The 21,174-nt window shown below is 50.9% G+C and overlaps 1 protein-coding gene across 1 annotated transcript; it reads right to left on the bottom strand.

The window, feature by feature from the left end:
• Window positions 1-3,958: 3,958 nt before the first annotated feature.
• TAB1 (TGF-beta activated kinase 1 (MAP3K7) binding protein 1) lies at window positions 3,959-13,000 on the bottom strand. The gene is made up of 11 exons (XM_074578603.1): window positions 12,856-13,000; window positions 11,881-12,017; window positions 11,535-11,688; window positions 10,817-10,903; window positions 10,125-10,263; window positions 9,540-9,653; window positions 7,057-7,168; window positions 6,805-6,949; window positions 6,190-6,412; window positions 5,726-5,882; window positions 3,959-4,658 (listed from the first exon to the last, which is right to left on the bottom strand). Exons 1-11 carry the CDS (start codon window positions 12,886-12,888, stop codon window positions 4,451-4,453), a joined length of 1,509 nt encoding a protein of 502 aa, XP_074434704.1. The 5' UTR covers window positions 12,889-13,000; the 3' UTR covers window positions 3,959-4,450.
• Between the last annotated feature and the right edge of the window lie 8,174 nt (window positions 13,001-21,174).

Here is a 21,174-nt window from a genome sequence, read left to right on the forward strand (position 1 = left end):
CCTGTTCCCTATTGGAAAGCCCAGGTGTGCCAAGAGCTGCCGAGTGCAAAGTTAAGAGGTGAATGGGACCAAGCCCCAGCCCACCTTAGCTTCAGCGGATGCCTCGGCTGCTGAAGAAAACCCGAGTTCTGGACGACTTGTCCCCAGACCGTGTGCCGGAGCTGAGCACTAACTGCTGTCCGTGACCCTGCCAGGCCATCCTTCCGCTATTTAAAGATTTTGTTATAAATGGGTGTGCTGCTCAGCTAATGGAGAGCTTAAAATAAAAAAGTCCCCGGTGATCCTTCAGTGGCAGAGATGGTGAGGACCTCAGTTTTAGGCGGCATCGAAGGGCCCCTCGTGGCTGCAGACCCCCATATCCCAAGGCAGCCCTGGAGTTCCCAGGTTTCCCTCTGATGGTTTATTTCCACCCCAGGTTGGGGTGGATGTGACCCTGCCAAGCATTTTTTTTTTTTTTTTGGAAACCCACCTTTCCCAGTGCTGCAAAGGCCCCTCTGGTTGTCCTGGGACTACAAAGTGGGCAAAAGGTACAGCCAGCTGCCAGCAAGGGTGTCTCACCAACAGCCGGTGAGCCCCCTCCAGCGGCACTCGGTGCTCCCCACCAGGCTGCCGGAAAGGTTTCTCAGGGGAGGAGAAGCAAGGAGGGACAGAAAATTAAGGATGGGAGGGATGGTGGGGCATCTCCTGTCTCCCACCCAGGCACCTTCACCTGGTGAGATGATAACAGTGGTTTGGGGAGGAACAAGCGTGTAAGCCAAGAGAAGGCTTTTGGGGATGGCTCAGGACAGGGGAACCACTTTGATTCCAGAACAAGGCAAACCCCAGCTCCGTACTGAAACCAGCCCTGACACAGTCTCCTCTTTCAGTCAGCTCTTTCTGGAGGTCCTCTAAGGCAGCAGGGAGTCTGCAAAGCCCTTTCCAGCCTTTGCTGGGTTTTCTCCATGCCCCCAGCGTACAGCGAGGTGCATATGGCTTCAGTCCTCCCCAAGAGCACCTAAAGTCTTTGCATTGTCTTCAGCCCTGCCGCATCCTCAGCACGCCGCTTGAGCTCGGCCATCCGGTCACCTCGCCGCCTGCCCGTGAACGTTGGGACCGGGACCTTCTCCCAGCCTGTCTCACCAGCCACAGTCTGAGCGACTTGAATGACCCTCAGCCAGCGCTCACGCACGGGAACGTGCGGAGCATCCCCGCTGCTCCCGTTCCAGGCGCAGGGCTTCTCATTTCTACCCTTGCCTCGCAGGGGGAGAGCTCTTGAAAGGTAAGATTAGCTGCCTTCACAGCAGACCCGTTAGCCATATCCAGATCTTAATTTGCCAGCTCCGCTCCAGCAGTCTTGTGGTGCATAGCTGCGCTGTTTTTCTCTCTTTCTGCCTAGGACTCTACGTTTCTGGTGGTTTTGAATTTCACTACACTGCAAAAAGGGCCCTGCTCTTGTTTCTCGGGTTCTGTCCTCTTCCATCCACTCCTTCATTTTAAAGGGGCAGGAGAGAGGAGGTTTTTCCACTGTTGTTACAGCCTGCATCTTCCCATCGCTCCCTAAGGACACTATTAAATACCGACATTCGCCTATGAGCCTCTTTCCCCCGTACACAACGTTCAGTCTGTTTCTTTGACCCGGACTCCAAAGCCATGGCTTACATACCATGTACAGAAAACCTGTTTTCCTCTTCTTTTTTTTCCAGTGGCTGTACAGGCACAGCTTAGCGTGATCCACCCGCTCCTACCCACTTTGTTTTTTCGTACTTCACAAACTGGTAATTATGCCAAAGGACAAGTTTGTTTTACGTGATCTGCTTTATATAAGCGCGTTTGGCAATTCTTAAACTTGTATCTGGAGCATCCACATGCTGGAATATTTCCCATTGGAACTGTTCTCGGTATAAGTTAACAAATACCATAGATAAATGGGATGGGGGAATAAGCAAGAAAGACTTGTTTATACAGCTATCGAAATCCGTGCCAGGTTAGGGAACGCAGAATAGGATAAAACCTCTTCAGCTCCATTTTAGTCCGTACCAGGATCACACCATCCTATTAACCAGCCACGCAACAACCTGGAGGAAAGGGCTATGATCCCCAGCTCAAATGACCTTTCAGAGCGGTCCTGGATAACAAGGCCAGGCTGGGCTCAAATACCTGAACTCCCCACTCCTTGCAGGGCAGAGGACACGGGTGAGGGACTGCCAGCCCCTGCCTTGGCCAGCCGCGGGGACGAGGCAACAAACCTCACACAACTCTGCTGCCTTTCCCTCCACGCCACTTCCCTGGCAGGGCTGGAAGGGTCTCGACCGTAGGTGCCTGTGCCGGCACGTTCAGCACACCCAGCCTTCCTGGGAACTACAGGAGGGCAGGGAAACGCGAGCTTCTGCAGGCAGCCCAGCAGCCAAGAGCCCCGCACAATTCACAGAAAACCCCGCAGGGCAAAGCCGTGCCAGCAGGACCGGGAGAGGGCAGTGGCCAAGAGTGACCCACCTACACGCAAGGGCCCCCTGTTGTGCCTTCCATGGGCCCCCTGTTGTGCCTTCCATGGAAAAGCGTGTTTCTCACCGCTCTGGTCCTGCCCACGTATTTCTCAGTGCACTCAGATTTTTCCTCAGGGCACTCAGTGCTACTTCATTTATCCAAAGGGATAAATCCCCCCCGCTCCTTTCTAAGTTGGCATGCCACAAGTGCCTTGAACCTGCACACACCAGGGCTTGGCTACACACTGATCTTGACCACAGCATCCTCTGCTGCTTCAGCCTGATCCCTTCCCATTCTCCTTCTCCTTCCTGAGGTGACCAGCCTGGAAGCAAAAATAAATCCGGGATGGAACCCAGACCGATTCCCTCACTTGCCCTTTCTCCTGTAATCTCTAGCTCGCTCTTGGCTTTACATGATGCCTTATCGCATGTCCCCACGGAGGCACCGGGCACAGCGGTCACCCCTGAGCCCTCCCCATGTTTGTCAGGGAAAGGCTCCTTCCCTGGGGAGCCAGCGAGGCAGGCTGAAGAGGAAGGCTGGAGCAGGGAGGGAAGAGGCTCGCTTGCCACCTGCCGTCAGAAGGCTGCACTGAAGAGGCGAATGGCTGCAATCCCGACGCCTCCGCCAGCCAGCCCAGGCTTGGGCTGACCCGGTGCGCAGCCAGCAGAGCAAGAGCAGCCCTCCTCGCCCCGCTGCCCACCTCTCTGCTCTGACACGAGGGTCCACATCTGCCTCTTCAAGGCAGCCCACATCGCCCTGTAGTTTCAGTTCAATCCACGTGTGACTTCCTGCTGTGCACTAGCAGAAGCCCGTACAGAAAAACTGCGCTACAAACCCCACCTGCCCTCTACAACTCCACAGATGGCCTACATTAAGGTAAATGACGTGCATTTTGCCTACGAAAAACAATAATCTGAACTTCATAGAATCATAGAACAGTTTGGGTCGGAAGGGACCTTAAAGATCATCTAGTTCCAACCCCCCTGCCGTGGGCAGGGACACCTCCCACTAGACCAGGCTGCTCAAAGCCCCATCCAGCCCTTGAACACTTCCAGGGATAGGGCATCCCACAACAGGGGCAACCTGTTCCAGTGCCTCACCACCCTCAGAGTGACAAATTTCTTTCTGATACCTAATCTAAATCTCCCCTCTTCCAGATTGAAGCCATTACCCCTCGTCCTATCACTACATGTCCTTGGAAAAAGTCCCTCTCCAGCTTTCCTGTAGGCGCCCTTCAGATAGTGGAAGGCCACTATAAGGTCTCCTCAGGGTTACAGTTTAACTCCAAGCCATAATCCAGTGCCAAAGCTCAGCAAATAAGTAAGCAGGGGACAAAGGCTTTTAAGTGACCTGCAAGGGCTCAGGCCACTTTTGCAACAGAAGCTTGCCTGCTGCAAGGTGCAACCCCCTATTCTGGAGGAACAGAGGCACCAGGAAGAGCTGTCACACCCACGCGCGACATTGTAAGGAAGAGAGCAAGCCACATAGGTGCCAATGAGTGTAGCTATAAGTTATTTATTCTGCAAAATAGAGGTATCTTCTATGGAGTTGAACACTGGAATCACAGCATTATGAATCGAGTTGTGGAAACATTATGACAGCACACACACACGCAGGCACACACGCGTACACCTACACACGCGCGCACACACACAAGCCTTTGTACAGGCCCCCACTCTTGCATCATCCGGAGGGACCCCTCTCTGCAACTTTTATTTGCAAAAACCTGCAGTGAGGGTTGCATTCAAGACCCCTTCCTCTATTCACAGGGCTTCCAAGGGAACGAGGTCGGTCAGGATCGGGTGCATGGCACCGGCAACACGTGTGCAGGGAGCGCTGCTCACGCTCCCCAGCCCAGTGTTCAGCACATCCCGGATAGGAGTTAACTCTCGGCAGAACACAGCCCTCGGTGGAGCGCTCTCAGTCTTGCCTCAGTCTTTGCTTATGCAGCCGAGCGCAAGGTGTCTGGAGGAGGCACGTTTCCACGTTAGGACACAGTCAGTGCGCCCTGCTCACCATGGTCCATGTTCCAAAGACGGTAAAACTCTGCAAAATCCACGTAGGGCTCCACACGCCCATCTTCATCTGGCTGGAGCGAGTGGGTGGGTCGGGAGCGGAAGAGACCCCCGTCTGAACTTGAGCTGCTGCTCTGTGTGTGAGTATTAGTGGACTGGAGCGTCACGGTTGGGCTTTGGCTATGGAGAGAAAAAGAGACAGAGAGAGAGAGAGAGAGAGAGAGTCAGAGAGAGAGAGAGAGAGAACACAAACATCTTTATTTTTCCCCCATCTGATGTTCTGTACAAGAAAAGTACCAGAACAAGTGCCAGCTTCTTCACAGATTAAGCTATCCTTAGCGAACAGGTAAAAGAAGTTGCAGTCTCTTGCTCTCTCAGAGCACTAGAAGTGTCGAGAACTGCTTGGAACTGAATGCCAAACATATCTGATGCACATTTAACTGGAAGGCCTTAAGTACAACCAGGCATCTGAGGAACAGAGGAGAGGAAACAGGAAAAAAAAAAAAAGGGAGGCATGCACTCTGCAGGCCTCCTCATACCCATGCAGTATGAGCTTTACGGGAAGAGTCTGGCAGCAAGGAAAGCTATTCTTGCGTGACCTGCGTTGCGGCCAAAGCAGCTCTAGTGCGTCAGCCTCATTGTTTTCTGGAGCTACCAGAACACAATAACTAAAGAGCTTCTTCACTTTGCAGTGTGTACACACACCACACCACGCTGAAGGCTGACCCTAAACCAGAGCCACTAACTAGTGCGATCCTGTAAAGCGGGTCCAAATAGGATCCCGTTCTAACCTTCATACTTTTTCCTATCCTGGCCTCTGAGCAAGCCAACTTGTGCAGCGCAGCCTCTCCAGCAGCCTTACAGGTGACGTGCATAGACCTTCATTAAAATGAAAGGCACCCACACTCCCTCCACACACAGCACCCAAAACACTCGGCACACAAGAGCCAAAGAGAAGGGCTGCTGGCTGCCAGAGTGCCCTCTGCAAACAGCAGCAGATGCTGCTCCTGAAGGCATGTTCCCAGAGCTGGCTTCAGAGCTGCTCACTTTACTCATTCCCACTCCTCACAGAACTGCTTTCCAGCTAACACGTTATGCTGGCTGTCAATACTGCAGTAAGGAGGGCAACGCTCCAGATAAGGGAATGACTGACAGGTAACCGACAAGCGTCTCTCTGCTTTTCAACCACTTTACTCAGCGTGAGGTGCTGGGGAAGACTGTGGGTAGCAAGAGAGGAGGACACTTACTTAGTGAGGGTGGGGGTGGCTTCATCCAGAGTTGAGCTGCTGTGGGCACCATTGACCATCTGGCCTTGGGAAGGCATGACAAGAGACAGCGTAACACTCGTCTTGCTTGTGCTTTGGGAGCTGGAATATGGCACCGAGACTGGGTAGACACGGCCTCCTGAGAAGGGAGAAAGCAAGAGTTAGAAACTGCAGTTGAGACATGAGTGACTGGGACTATACAGCAGCAAAGAAAGTCAAAGGAAGGGCCAAAAAACCCCAAGAATTTATATTAAACTGCTTTTTTTAGATGTTGCGCTGTACTCTGTCAAATTACCAGACTCCAGGGCTCAGAAGCCAATAATCCCTTTAATAAGAAAATTCCTTCTACACCGAGTATCTCCTCTCCCAATGTTAGGTCAGTGCTGGATCAAACAAGAGATCTTATCTTTCACTCTGCATTTTGTTTCACTCTCTCCCCAACACACCTTGCGTTGGTGTCAGCGTGGGCTGGCTCATCTCACCCAGGGGGTACCCAAAATTCCTCACAAGCAGCGTCATGTCTTCATGCCGGGGACAGAACTTGGACCGTTCCCCACCACTGGCGAAAGTGTCGCAGTGGATCCGCTTAACCCGATCCACTACTGCTTGTGCCACAGCATCCAGCGATGTTTGCTTGGCAAACTCTGTGGCTATCATGGCCGCAATTTCCTAAGCCGAGAAGGAAAAAGAAGAAAAAGGGGGGGGAGGGGGAGAGGATGTTTAGATTTTGTAGGAAACTTTTGCCAGCCACTGACCTCAGGGTTTTTACAGCAACTCATGTGACTGCATTGCTTGCCAGTCTCAGGTGTTGATATGTGCCCTTGTGCCTTGAATCATCCCGTTCCCTTTAATGGGCTACTCCTAAGGGACGGGCAATTGCCTAGAAAAACTGGCTTGGCAAAGCAGGTCCCATATTATTAGGGACTGGAATGAGGTGGCACAGGCATTCAACCTGGCCAGCACTCACAGGGCAAATGAGGAGGAAAATCTGTACGAGAGCAGGTGACACCGCTGGAACGGGTCAACAGCCAAGGGAACGTTTCCCCTGCGAGCAGGCTCACCTGGTTGGCCTGCCCAGGCCCATGAGCTGCCTCCAGTGCTTTGTAGAGCCCTTCAGACATGAGTACCAAGAAGCCAGTCACCCCATCCAGCGAGTGCCCTCCATGGATCTCAGGTTCTGCTATGATGGGCTTAGATTTAGCAGCACTGGAAAGAGATGGTGTTACTTAGTATTAAACGGTGACACAGTCGGTGAGAATGAAGGATCATGAAGAAAAGGAGGGCTTGAAACCACAAAGTTAAGTCTTTCTGACCTGAGCAGTTCAATATCAGTATAGCCGTATTTGACTTTGTAATCTCCAATGCGCCGAGTGCTTTCCTGGCCACGAATAGTTCCCACTTGCTTTATTTTCCCTGCATCCAAACCTGCCAGATTGAAAAAGAAGTTTAACTGACTGTGGGAAATTTGCAGGACTTCCTCTGTCAGGAGGAGAATGAGAAAAGAAATAACCACATCTAAAGAGAATTATAAGACAAAACAAGATGCCAAAGAATCATCGGGAGCCCAACAAGAAGGAAAGGAAGAGCAATTTGCTCTGCTCCAAGGGACCCCTTCCCATTAATTGTAATCCAAGAAGGAGAGAGGAGGAGAGAGATGCACACAGCCCGATATTCGCACTCTGCAATGGTTGGCCCTAAGACAAAGCCCACGTCCTGGTCCAAAGCCACCAGCAGCAGCTGGCCTGAATGCACAGGCATTCGCTGAAAAGACAGGGGAACATCTGCGCCTGTCAGCTCTGGACTGCACGATGGGAGGAGGAAGGCAGGAAGGGGAAAAACATATGGGAAGGATTCTGCTTTTTCTTCCACCTATTATTGATCCCTGCTCCTGAACTCCACGTGATGATTTCACTAATATGCTTGTTTGCAGAGGGAGAAAAGGAGAACTATCTACAAGAGGCGTGGAATTTGCTCAAGTGCTCAAATCGGTGTTGGCTACTCCTAAAAGAAGGACAATGACCAAACAAGTACTTAAATAAATTTAAGGTGATACACCTCTGCTTCAGTGTACAACTCAAATCTGGAAGGGGCTAGGAAGGAATCCCATCTTGAAGAAGTCCTAACAGGGACTATCTGCGTGTGGCTACTATTTGAGGCAGGACTGAGAGCAGATGAGCTGCTTACCTGGTCTGTTCTGGCAGTTCACCCTTCCTGGTTATACCTAGAGCTAACAGGCAGAAAATGTTATTTTGAGATTTTATCTAGGGATGACTGTCCTCAGTACAAGGTGAAGGCAGGGGTCCAAATGAAACTCTCCCTCTGAGTCAAACCAAGCCTCACTGCACAGATGGCTCCACACCTACCCCAGCAGTAAGACACAACTCTACCATCTGCTGCAGACCAAAGCTGACTCATCAACATGGCCCGGCTCATCTGCCAGCTCCTGGCAGGGGGATACATGCTATCGACAGACACAAACACAGGGAGGCTCGCAGCACACCAGAGAGGTCGTGTCTAAATCACAGCGACTCTCCTGGACCACTGAAAAAGCTGCAATGTTCTGGGTGAAGTGCAACAAAGGCATAAGACCTCTCCCTCTCCTCCCCCAAAGAGGTGTGACACAGGCACCATCACAGCAAACACTATCCCCACTACCTCTTATCACCGTGCTTCAACCTAGCCCTACCACAACCTCCTTTGGGCCCCCAAAACAGCCTGTGTACGCTGTTCACAGGCTCTCTCTTCTGCTGGGACTGCCAGCAGGAGAGCCACTGCTGTGCCAGCGTATCCAGCACATCCCTGTTCCGCTATGGTCCATAGCTAAATTCTGCATTTTTGGCAGTAGAAAGGCAGTCAAAGGGTCTCTTTCCCTGGATTCTTGTATTCAGTCTTCTGTTTCACACTACATACCACTACTGCAGGAATATGGGTAAAAGAGGAAATGGAAGAGAAATGGAACAAAACAAGGCCCGGCAGCAAAAAATTACCACATCAACAGCCTCAACAGATAAGAATATATGTACCAGGTGAACCTAATGAAGAGTGACAAGTTAGATCTACCTAAACAAAGGTATAGAATATAAGTATCTCAATAAGAAGAATTCGGTACTAGCAATCACACAAGTAGTCTGGGCTAGTTCTAGACAAAGAAAGAAAACATGTCAAACACTGCGAAGGAAAAGGGAAATTGCCTAAAGCAAAATGTCAGCATTAAGGGTTACTGATGTGAGAGCAGTAAACGCCAGTGCTTGGCCTGGCTCTGTCTGAAGCGTAGCTGTTTTTTTGGGGTTTTTTTTGCAGCAGCTTGTCCAAAGGCATATTGAAACACACCATCCCAAGGGTGCGGCATCACACAAAACTTAACCCAGCATAACTGTGGTTTGCCTCTAAAGGAGCAGTCATATACCGTCCATTCCACTTCTACCCTCTGGCTGAGTGCTTCCACTCCTGCCTGCCTATTGACTCCAGCAATCACACAGCTGGAGGGCAAATCAATGACAGTTTGGCAGTCGGACACAGAACTAACTCTCAAACCTTGGGGGGGGGGGGGGGGAAAGGAGAAAAGAAAAAAAAAAGAAAAGGACAGTTTTTTGCTGGTTCAGTGAGCTGAACTTAATTTACTCACTCTGTAGCCCCACGATGGCTAGAAAGAAGGCACTGAACTTGCCATCTGAAACCACAGTAAGCTTCTTTTTGTGGTCATTTATTGTTTCCAGTGGCTCAAGTCATTCCTGCTGCCCCAGACAAACAGAGCAATACGGTGTTCTCAGATAAGAACATGAAACTCTACACTCACCCAGCTGGGAGAAGCGAAAAAGTTCATCTTCATTTTCTGTCGTATGGTCCACATTGAGCTGAGTCACCTGCAGCCCATCCACTGTGGACTTGCATAACAGTGCCCGATTGGTACCTGCAGTGGGAGCAGTGAGATGATGCACCAGATAGCTCTGCCATTAAGAGGGAGAACATATCCAAATGGAAAAAGGAACAGGAGCAGGGAATAAAGACAGAAGAGAAAGGCTCGTGTACTGTCTCATCACAATCTCCAAAAAGCAGCCTTGCTAGCAGCATAGCAGGCCTGCTAGGCAGCTCTTCATCCAGGCCTGAGCCAGCACCTCACAAGAAAGCTCTCCATTTCTCAGTGAACTTGCACTACTGCCACTCAACCCATTTTCCCTCTTTTCTTTGGTCATACACACTGCATCAGCCAACATCTGCAGAGATAAAGAGCCAGGCTGATTTCAAGTGCTCCTGTAACTAACAGGCATATTGCTCCTTGACTACAGACCAAAACTGTCCCCCACATTCAAATTTCTTTCACTTTCTAGAACGTAGCCATCCTCAAATGCCTAGACTGAGCTGCTGACGAAAACCAACTCACCCACATTGGCGATATAGAGCTTGTTGTTGAGAACAACAGCCACAATAGCCATGGCTCCTCCAGAGATCTCCTGCTCTACAGCCTTCAATCTCTCCACAATCTTCTGGTACTGAGGCGGCAGTTGGTGGTGAGGGACACCCTGGAACCCAAAATGAGAGGAAAGCTTAAACACACAGTAACACAACAGAGAAACCACAGCCGCAATCAAAATTCTGTAGGAAGAGGACTCATCTTGGTATCTTAGCCTCATGCCAAGACTGTGCAAGATGTACAATTATTTGTTCAATCTAACAATTGACATGGCTCTAATAAAGTTCTGGAGATGACAGGCCAGTTCACATGAAGAACAGAATCCACATCTGCCCAGATGGCATGCAAATTTGAGGCCTTGCCTCTCACCTGCATCATATGGCTTTGTCCTGGAAGAGCCACAGGTACAGGCTGAACTCCTCTCCACGATGTGTTCAGTCCTTACCGACATAACCAATGATGAGTCTAAGTAGTACCAGTATGAACACTGTGAACTCTGGGAAACGGACCAAGACGCTTACTTCACACAAGCTCCCCGAAGAGAACCACAGAAAAAGAGTTTCAATTACAGCCTCCCTTGTACCAGACTAATACGCCCAAACCTCATCCAACAATCTAGAAGGTGGGACCTCCAGCAATCTCTGTTCTTAAGGCCATGTTACCTCTGGCAGCTGGGACTGCAGGCTGGCCTTCTCTGCCAAGGCATCATCAATGGACTCCAGGAAACTTCTTTCTACCACATCAAAAGCCTAAAAAAGGCCATAAAGAGAAATTAAGTTCTTATCCAATACCTACACACCTTTGAGGCTACCCATCCGCACCTCCCTAAAACTGTCTCATAGTGGTTGATCACTGTACATACAGACATTCAAGGATCTCTGCAGCACACTGAAACACAATTATTTTAGCACAACTAGTTAACAGCTTGTAAAAACCATCTGCAACTACTCAAAACAGGAGACAAAACCATAAAAATTACAATCAAAGCAATGTCAGAGACCTATCTGATTTTGTGTGTTGATTGTAAGAACTTGTCTATCACTCAAGAAAGCGCACTCACAAATCCATCTCCCCACAAATTAACTTCCTCCATTCACTCATTGTGATCTCCTTCACAAGCTGACTTGTTCCTACATGTCCAGTGAAGACCAGCTGCAGCTTCCTGGAGAGCTCTCAGCACTGTGCTGACAGAGCCAGAGCGACAGATGGGTATGAGGTGGGAGTGAAACAAAGCACTACAGCTGCTCAGGATGAGTGTGATTGCAACCATTGGCAGATGTTTCCAAGCCCCACAGAAACCAGATGCTGCTCCTCTGGTGGCAAAGAGAGGTGGTGGGTACTGTGAGAAGCAGGAGCCGTTTCCAGCCAAAGCTTCTTTACCTGCAGCAGTACTCGACGCACATCAGCATCACTATGATCTGCGTGTAGCTGGCCCAGCAGCAATTCTGCAGAAAGTCTCTGACCCACGAAGTTGGTGACTCGGTTGCCATCATAGCCGTTGAAGACACCATAGAGGTAGCAGTTGTTCTCACTCCTGTCAAAGAGGGCAGAAGCAAAGAGGTTACAGATGTATTTGAGGCACAGACATACGTAACAAGTTCCTCCAGACACCTCCTGCATGCCCGCACCCCACCCTCTTCTTCCGAGTCCTGTGTGACAAACTAAATACCAATTTTATCTGCCCTTGTGTCTGCAGGAGTCTGTGTCCCAGGCGCAACCCACTTACCTGAATTTTAACCAGTTATCTTCCAAGGGATGACCCTCTGTCCCCTTGCCATCTGCACTGTAGGAACGGTTTGGAGCTGAGCCCACCCCAGAGAGATGGCAGGATGGTAAGTCGTCTGTCCAACTGGGCTGCTGTTCCTGGGAGACAGAAAGAGGAAAGAGATCGTGTAAACCCCAAGCAGCCTGAAGTGAGGATCCCTGTCCAGTGCAGGTCAGAAGTCCATCTTCACCCTCTTCTCAAGCCTTCTCCCTTTGCTAACAGGGTAGCACACCACCCCAGCAAGTAACTTCACATTCCCTGCTGCACAACTGGATCACTCACCACTTCCTTTCCCTCTGAACCTGAGCTCTGGCTGCATCTCTGGCTTTTGCTAGCTATAGACCAGAAGTGAAATTTGAACACGAGTTTTACACTCGATGCAGCACAGTGCTAGCTGTGAATTCAGTGAATCAGACCCTCACACACCCCTGGCACGGGAGCACAGGGCAGGCTCTGGGTCCCTGTTGGGAGCACATTCACCCAGGACAAAGAGACCAGGGCCCTGTCACTGCCAGCAATGAGAGAGGGGGCCCTGGGTCCACCACCTCCCTGGCAGGTGCTCCCTGCACACACACACGGCCTGCAAGCCCCCGCTCCCCCCTCACACAGCACAGGCACGGCCCCCACAGCCACCTGCCGCCCCCCCCAGTCCCACAGCGCTGCAGAGCGACAGCCCAGCCCAGGGTGGGGACCAACGACCAGGCAGGACACTCCCCCACCCAAGCTCAGACCCCCTACCCTCAGGCAGCACAAGGGGCGGGGGGCAGCGACCCAGCTCCCCACTGAGGGGGAACGCTCCCCGCCCTGGCCGGGCCTCCCTCTTCCCACACGGCACTGCGGGGGGGGCAGCCGAGGAGAGAAGGCAGCCCAGGTTTCCCCCTCGCAGCCACCTGGGGGGGGGTGCGTGTACGCGGAGGGGGGGAAGGTGCCACTCACACTCTGCAGCAGACTCCTCCTCTGCGCCGCCATCTTGGAGCAAGAGCGACCTCCTCCCCCTCACCCGCCCTATTCCGCCAGAGCAGTCGAGTCCGCTGGACAGAGCGCCCGCTTCGCAGAAACCCTCCTTCTCCCTCCCCGCCCCGCCCTCGGCTCGCGGCGGCTCCGCCCACCTGCACGGGGATGGCCACGCCCCTCCTGCCCAATGGGCGAGAGCGGTGGGGGGCGCTCGAGCGCAGGCCCGCGCATGCATCCCGCCCCCCCCGCGCTGAGGCGGTGTCGCGCGGGGCAGGGCGGGGCGGGGCGGGGCGGGGCCGGGTGAGGCGGGCTCGGGCCGCGGCAGCCGGGTCTGTGGAAGCCAGAGGTCGCCGATGGCGTCTGAGCTTTGAGGGCACCTGAAGAGGCGGCCTGAGCGATCCCGCGGAGTCCTCTGGGGCTTCCGAGATCATAACTCGGAGGAGCGTGTACCGCCCTCCCCCGGCGGGCCCTGTGGTGTAGGAGAGCCTGCGGTTGTTCCCCAGGGTGATGCCGGCTTGTGGTTGGAGGAGAGAGCGTGGTCAGCTCACCTCCCCGAGGAGAGAGAGCCCACGGAAGTGAAATATATTTTAAAATTTCCCTGTCGTTACCCCTTCCTCTTGTCTAGGGGGAATGGAGAGCTCTCCGTTTCTTACTTTGAGGCCTTCAGTGGTGAGAGAAAACAGCACCTTTTGGCCACATCTGCAAGTGTGTGTGGAGGGGGAGGGAAAAGGGGCAGGGTCATAGAATCATAGGATTTAGCACCATGTTACGTTCTCTGCAGCCTGTAAGGAAGGCTAAACCCGGGAAAGCCCAAGGTACCAGCTCACAGCTGCGCTGCTGCTCCATAGAAACCACAAGAGGCATCCATTTGTCTCAGTTTGGGGCTCCATCTCCTGCAGAGGCGATCCACAGCCCTTTCCTGCCCTCTTTTGCAGGCCGTAACAAGGATGTAGTGGGACCATGCCCTCAGGCCAGCAATGAGAATGTCTCTAGAACAGCTGACGAGTCGTTCTCAATACCCACTGCAGTTTGGAGCAATCCTTGGTAGTCTTGAGTCAAGTACAACAGTAAAATTGCTTGTGTGCCTGCCAGAACGATACAGACAAAACCAGAGATCACTGATTTTGCTCCTCAAGAACCTTTCTAGGCTGAGGTAGGCTGTTTCAGCAGGGACAGTTTCCATTGAACGAACTCAGCTGGAGCAGGAGGGAAGACACAAGAATCATTCCCACTCTTAACATTATAAATCAGCAGAAGAGCCCTCCAGGTGTGTGAGTGATGTGATGTGATGTGAAGTGAGTGATGGCTGGCAGACAGGATGCAGCAGCAGGGGGCTTGGGGAAGAGCATGTTTCTCTGTGTGAATTGAGGCTGAAGGGGCTCCAACATGAGAGACGTGCAGTTTCAGTCATGTGTAGCAGTGTGACTGTGGTGAGGGTGGGAGTGTTAAATAGTCTTGACTTCCAGCAGTGGCTTGATACTCTTTTAATGACATCTTTGTGGCAAATATATTAGATTCAGATGCACTTCAGAAATAATTGCTAGTTAATTAACGTCATTCTATGGAGTGATGTTTTTTGCTACAGGGGATGCCAGAGGATTCCAGCTCCCTTTCCTGTAAATCCTTTGTCTATTGTTTTGTTACATCTCTTTCTTACAAGTATACAAAGATTACAGATCCTTCCCCTTCATGCAAGGCTCACAAATATTCAACCACTCAAGCAGACTTAGGCACGCAGGTAGAACTACTTTTCTAAAGGTTATATTGGCCAAAGATAGAAGAAAATGCTAAATTTAGAATCTCAGTCTACAAACAAGTTTCCACACGTTTAGCTTGATGTATAAGCTTGGTCTCACTGATGTCATTTGGAGTATTCCTGTGAATAAAACTGTGAGTGGGTACAAATAATTACAGGAATGGGGCTTCAGTCTGCGTTAAAATTAAAAGTAGGATGGACAGATTTAGTGCTGATAAAGATTTGTTTTCTTCCCAGTTATCAAGAGGAACTTCTGGTGCTGCAGAAATCAGTGTAGAAAAGCATTGTCCGTGTCATCAAAAAGCAACAGGCAAGTTTCTCTGCTTAAAAACACGATGTCATTTTTTCAGCATTGCAGCAGAAGCTTATGCTTATTTAATGACATTCAAGGTTGCAGTCATGCACCTTGATGAGCACAGGCAGACCCTGTCCTTGCTCAGAGCGCCACCGAAATCAGCAAGACTTCGGGTGTGCTCAGAGACTGCCAGCGTATATCGCATTGCAGGACTGGGAATTTAGGAGTCATTTCTGCCTTCTTTATCCCTAAGTGAGTCCTTTTGAGACTAACAAGAGCGGAGTCTGTGCGTGGGTGCGATAGGGCAGAATGGGATCTCAGTGAGAGAGCAAAACAACTTTCCTAAAGATACGAGGTAGCAAAGCTGCCACTTTCCTTGTTTGTACAATGACTAGTCACCTCTTGCGGTTAATAATGTGCCCTGCTCCTAATTTAAATGTCTGGCTTCAGCACTCATAGTCACTTATCATTGTCATTCTGGTTTATTTTTTTCCTGCCTGTTTGGGCTGGAACACAGACCTGGTGCAAAAGATTTTTTTCTTGGTGAAAATACTTGTGCCGGATTCTGTCTGGATATTCCTATGGTTCTGTCACTGAGCATCTGCCCTAACCTTGAGCAAGGCAATTAACTACTTGGTCGGCAAAAAGTGAATAGCCAGATTTACCAAACGAGGCTGCTTGCACTGCTAAATGAATATTTATCCAGCATTTTGCAGCCCTCCGAAGGAAAGTTGCTACTGAAGCTTGTGAGCTGCTTCATGAATATCTGCTCACAGAGACCAATATCTTTATGCAGCACTCGCAAGATGAAATACTGCACCAACAGAGGTTTTGTTGGCTGTATTGATCAAGCTTGTTTTCTTCTTTGTTTTATTTATGCTTCTTGCCTTTAGCAAATCCTCTCAGAAATGACCCCGCTGTGTTCTCATGCAGCCAAAATCTCCCTGAGAATGGAGGATATCGGTCTCTGAACCTCATCATCCGTGAACCCATAAATGAATTATATGATTCAGTGACTACCAGATCTACTGCTCCCTCTCTCATGTTTAACTCCCATTTTCCTCATTTCTCCCTCTCTCCCTCCCCCTCTCTCTTTGTATATTTATTGTTTCTTATTGCTTCTCTGTCCCCAGTGCTAGGGGTTATACGCACGGAATTTCTGGTGCCAATCTGTACTGCTGCCTTCTTGTTTTTACTAGTGTTTTTTTTCTGTAGAAAAAGAATCGGCATGGTGACTCTGCTGGGCCGCTGCATAAAAGACGAACAGCGTGATTGAACAAGGTGCTGTGGGGAGCAGGGAGCAGAGAGCACAGGGCTTTGTAGGCGCTTGGAAACCATACACAATGGGAAGCAATTACGGGATCGCTGGCAGAAGCCATCACATCATTTAGTTTCTCTTTACTGAACACGTGTGAGATATGCTTAGGGAGATGTATTTCTTTCTGCCTTGTTTTGCTGGTGGTGAAGGCTGGGCCCGGAAAAGAAAGTATTTTTGGCAAGGCTTGCAGGAGGTGATGGGGGTGAGGGGGAAAGGGTCTCTGACAGAGACAGCTTTGCCACACTCACTTTGCTCCTACCACAGGCCATTACAGAAAGGGGTGGTGGAGGGGGGTGGCGTTGCAAGTCCTCACGCAGCTCCACCCCAAGCTCTCCACAGCTGCCTCTACCAACTTCAGCCTGATGCTTCCCACAGGCGCAAATGCCCTGATGCTTCTTGCTCCCCTGCAGGCCACTATTTCCAGGTAGGCTGGAGTGGCAAAGAACTAGAGATGGAGCAGTAGAGAGAACAAGCATTAAGGAAAAAGAGCTGGAAATAGCACCTTCTTTCCCCCAGGACCCTCTGGAGAGTTGGAGAGCCAACGTGGAGAGCTACAGCCAGGGGAGGAGGGAATGGTGAGGGAGTGCCGATCCCCCTGGGAGAGAGCCAAATCCCACTGCAAAAGAGAGCTTGTACAGAGCTTTAGGCCAGTTGGGCTTTTGAGGGAGGGAAATTGTGTTGTTTCAGTTGTGCCAAAGCATCTGATTTTGTCGAATTTCGGGATATGCTAAAAAAAGTCTCATCTCCTGGAGTCCCGGGATTATGTGAACTTTTTTTACAAAAACAACTTGATAATAGAATTATGTTTCTAGATGTCATGGCTGCAGGGAGAAGCTTCAAAACATGACTCATAAGAGCTTAAAATACCAGAAAGCAAAATCAAACGCGATTTGAAATGATTAGAAGAAACAAACAAACTGGTTATGTTGGAGTCTTATTCATCTTAAAGGCTTGCTTTTGGCAACGTTTTGTCTCACCAGTCACCAACTCCACCTGTCACCAACGCAGACATTTGCTTTTCTGTGGGCGTGATACCTCCACACCACTTCCACCCCCAAAGCTGGCACTGTAGGAAGGGTCTTTGTCCTAACAAAGACTAATCAAGAAACGGATGGGTCTATCAACACTTTGCATACAATTTGAGGTGAAGGTACAGTGTGTGTGTGCTCAGTTGTGTCCCAAAGAGGGGTGACAGTCTGGAGGACGGGACAGAGCCCACTCGCCATCATGTGCCTCTGCTCACTGTCCTCAAGCTGCACAGGGGTTGGGAAATGTGATACTTGGGTACTCAGGTGACAGGCTCATTAAAAGGGGATGAGAAGGAAGCTTTACCTAAGCATCATCACGGGAGGGGATTCTGAATTTTTATTGCAGAGCCCATTGAGATGAGATCTTTTTTAATGGTGGGCTACTAATTACTGACACCCGCTCAGTGCCCTCACAGCTATTGTTTCCCGGTATTTATGTTTTGAAAATGCGTACCGTGCCAGACAGCCGAGCGATGGTCACACATAGATGAACAGAGGTACAGACACTTCAAAGTAATGAACAGATCTGCTTCCCTGGGCATGGAAATACTGATGTTTATTTTCATATAGGTTTGTATCCTACGTTTCTCTATGTCCCCCCACCTCCACACCTCCTACAGCCAGATCCCGTTCACAATGAGAGTCCTCTTCCAATATGGCACGTCCAGCTCCTTCTCATTTTCCTACTGATTAGGTAAGAGACACTTGATGGTGTGTGTGATCCGAAACTTAGGCCAAGCGAAGCAAGCAACCATTATCTCCCCCTGAAATACCTATCTCAATAACTTCTTTAGGTCTCTCTCCTCTCTTCAAGCCCCCGATTGCCACCAAACTTGCCGGACGGCTGTGCAGGAACACAGGAGCTGTGCTCTTGTAGCAAACCCATCTTAAAAAAAAGCCATCCCTCCCCAAAGAACAAAATCCAGACCATATTTTTACCTTTTTTTTTTCCATATAGTTTGGTTATTTTGAACGTCATAACTTTATTGAGACACCAGTAGTTACCACCTTCACTTTGTTAACCACAAATATATAGGACATTGTAAACACAGGTGCCGAGGTGGCGGGGTTCACTGTAGTCGGATTTTGGAACAGAGAGGGGCGAGGGGCGGAGGGGTGAAGGGACACTCGGGCTTAGACAAGACCACTCAGGGGATCCTGTATGCGGCAGGCCATCCGTGAGTCATCGTATATACGTATATATGTATAGCTTTATATTATACATCTTTTTAAATATATATATATAATATATATACTATACACAGGCAGTAATGCGGCAGGGGAAGGGGCAGGGCAGCCCAGGTGGTGTTACGGATGCCACGCAAGCAGTTGTCTGGATGGATGGATGGTTTGGACTTGCTGCATGAGGTGGCCTCGCTGGGCTCCTTGCCTTGTACCTGCTCTGGGGACCGGAGCGGAGACTCCTCCTGTGGGAACCACCCCGCCATGCTGCCTTCCCGGGTCCTCCCAAGTGCTCCTCACCAGGGTGCAGGGACAAAGACGCCTCCTCCCCTGAGGGAACTGCCAGGAATAACGCGGAGGGGAAGGGTGTGTGATGAGGTGATGAACAGCGTGGTGGGGGACGTGGGTGAGTCGGGGATGGAGACACGTCAGGAGGCTGAAGCCACAGATGGAATTGGGGCAAAGTTCCATCATCCCTTTGCCCTTCACAGCCCCTGCTTGCACAAAACAGTCCCTTACTTGGGGGCTTCATGAGATAAGAAGACATCAAGGGGCTACTGCTCCCAACAGGGGATGCGTAATCCTCTGTAATCCAGACAAATGGCAGAGGGGGAAGAAAGCCGCCTTATCGTTTTGCTTATACAGCCTTCCCTCTGATCTCCTAATCCCTGGAGTGGGGCTGATCTCACCCACGTTTGGGATCTAAAAGGGACATGTTCCAGCCAGCTGCTCGGGTCTTGCCTGATGATCACCAGAAATAGGCAGCACCTTATCAGAAGCGCCTAAGATAAGATAATCAACCCTTTGGGTAGGTCCCTATCTCTCATCAGCTGCAGAACCAGCCAAATGCCACTGGAAATTGCATTTGAAAGAGCTGCCTGCAAACAAGGAGAGTCCCACCCCCAGGTCTGTCACCACCAACCCTCCACTGCAAAGGCTGAAAGCACATCAACCCAGGGAGAGCATGTCTTCTCCCAGGAGCAAAAGCAAGAAGTTTCCCAAATATCTCCTGTTGTAGAGTCCCCTGCCACGCTAATGCCTTTCCTATGACACAAAGCAAGGAGGAAAGGGACAGAGATGGGCAGTAACTCAGGATGAAGCCACCTGGCTCATGTCTCTCTGAAGTGCTGACGGGGAGGCTCATTCCCACCTCAAGCGCACCGGAGCCCATCAGCTGGTTACACGAGGGAAGCAAGCCAAAGAGGATAAAGAAAAGCTTGCTCATTAGCCAGCCCCAAATGGTGTTTAGCTGTCTACGTAACTCTGATGGGAGAAGCGGCATGTAAGATGCTCCTGTGCTACACCCCAAAACAGAGCCCCGGGTAGACCCCCCAAGTATGGTCCGTACCTCTCCTCATGCGCCTGGTCCCTCACCCCCTCACCGAGGAGTGGGGACAGGTGATGGCAAAAAGTACAACACATTTTTGTGCTGAGGGCTGGTTATTTATAGCCGCCTCCTTGCCTTAGTTTCCCCCACCCACCCACAACAAAAGCACGAAGGATGACACAGATGAGTCTGGGTGAGTACAACTCGTTTTTCTCCTCCACCTCGTCACTCGTTCTTTCCTCTCCCCTGGTGGCAGAGACGGACTGGAGGGAGCTCCCCCCACAGCCACAGACATAACGAACCCCTCTCAATAAAGTAACCCCCTCCCAAGCCTAAATATTAGGCTAAGCCCACAGAAGAAGAAGCCCGAGGGGCTTCCCTCCAAAAAATACCCCTCCTATTTACAGTATTGCTTTCGCTCACAGCCACAGAGCAAGAGATGTGTGCCCAGTCCCTCCTGATGCGCCCACGGGGATAGCTGGTCCCCCTCTCCTGTCCTCCCCAGTGGTTAACCACCAGCAATGCAGGGCAAACCACAGGGAGGACAAGCCACGGGGACAGCCACCGGCAGCACGAGTCTGCTGGTAGGAGCAGGTAGAAACAATGCCTATATACAGCGGAGAACAACTGCCCCCCTTCCCTCTTGGGGCCTGCAGCTCTAGGGCTTCCACCCCTTCCCTATCGCTGTGGGGCAGCTGGAGAGGAGTCACGCTGGGAGGAGGGGAAGGACTGGTAACCTCGGTGTCCTCCAGATGGGATGTTCCCACAGCCACAGGCCAGATCCATGTCCCATCCTCCTGACTCCTAAGGGTGCTACAGGGAATAGGCTGGACTCTCAGGGGGAGCACCTATGGACTTTGGATCTGCTCCTGATCTCTGCTGCTGGGGCCAGTGTTGCATGGAGCAGGGTGGCTGCCTGGGGGATGGAGCTTCTCGCTGCTGCAAGGCATACCCTGCTGCTTGTGCTCTGAGAGATGTCTGTGCTGGGGAGAATTGTCTAGGTGGCTATTGCTGAATTATTTCCTTATTTCCCTTTAGGGACCATCTTCACACATAGACCTTACTTCTGTCCTGGAATAAAGAGTGTGCTTCCACAGCTATGTCTTTACTTGAAGCAAAATCATGAGGAGTGTGGAATGATGTCCATACGAGCTCTATCTGAGAGTCACTACTGCCACCTAGGTGAGGCTTTAAAGACAGCCAGGATCTGAGGTGCTGCAGAAGATGCACTAAGGTATAGTCTACGCAAAGTACAGTAAGACCAGTTTCCAGAGAGCTCTCTGGCCCCAACCAGTTCTCTGCACATCAAGACCTCCTCCCCATCTGAGTAGGAGGTAAAACACAGCCGCGGGGGGCAGGACCCTTCCCTGCTTGGTTGCACCCCTGTGCAGGAGT

Source organism: Larus michahellis, chromosome 1, assembly GCF_964199755.1.
Source record: "Larus michahellis chromosome 1, bLarMic1.1, whole genome shotgun sequence".
Lineage (NCBI taxonomy): Eukaryota > Metazoa > Chordata > Aves > Charadriiformes > Laridae > Larus > Larus michahellis.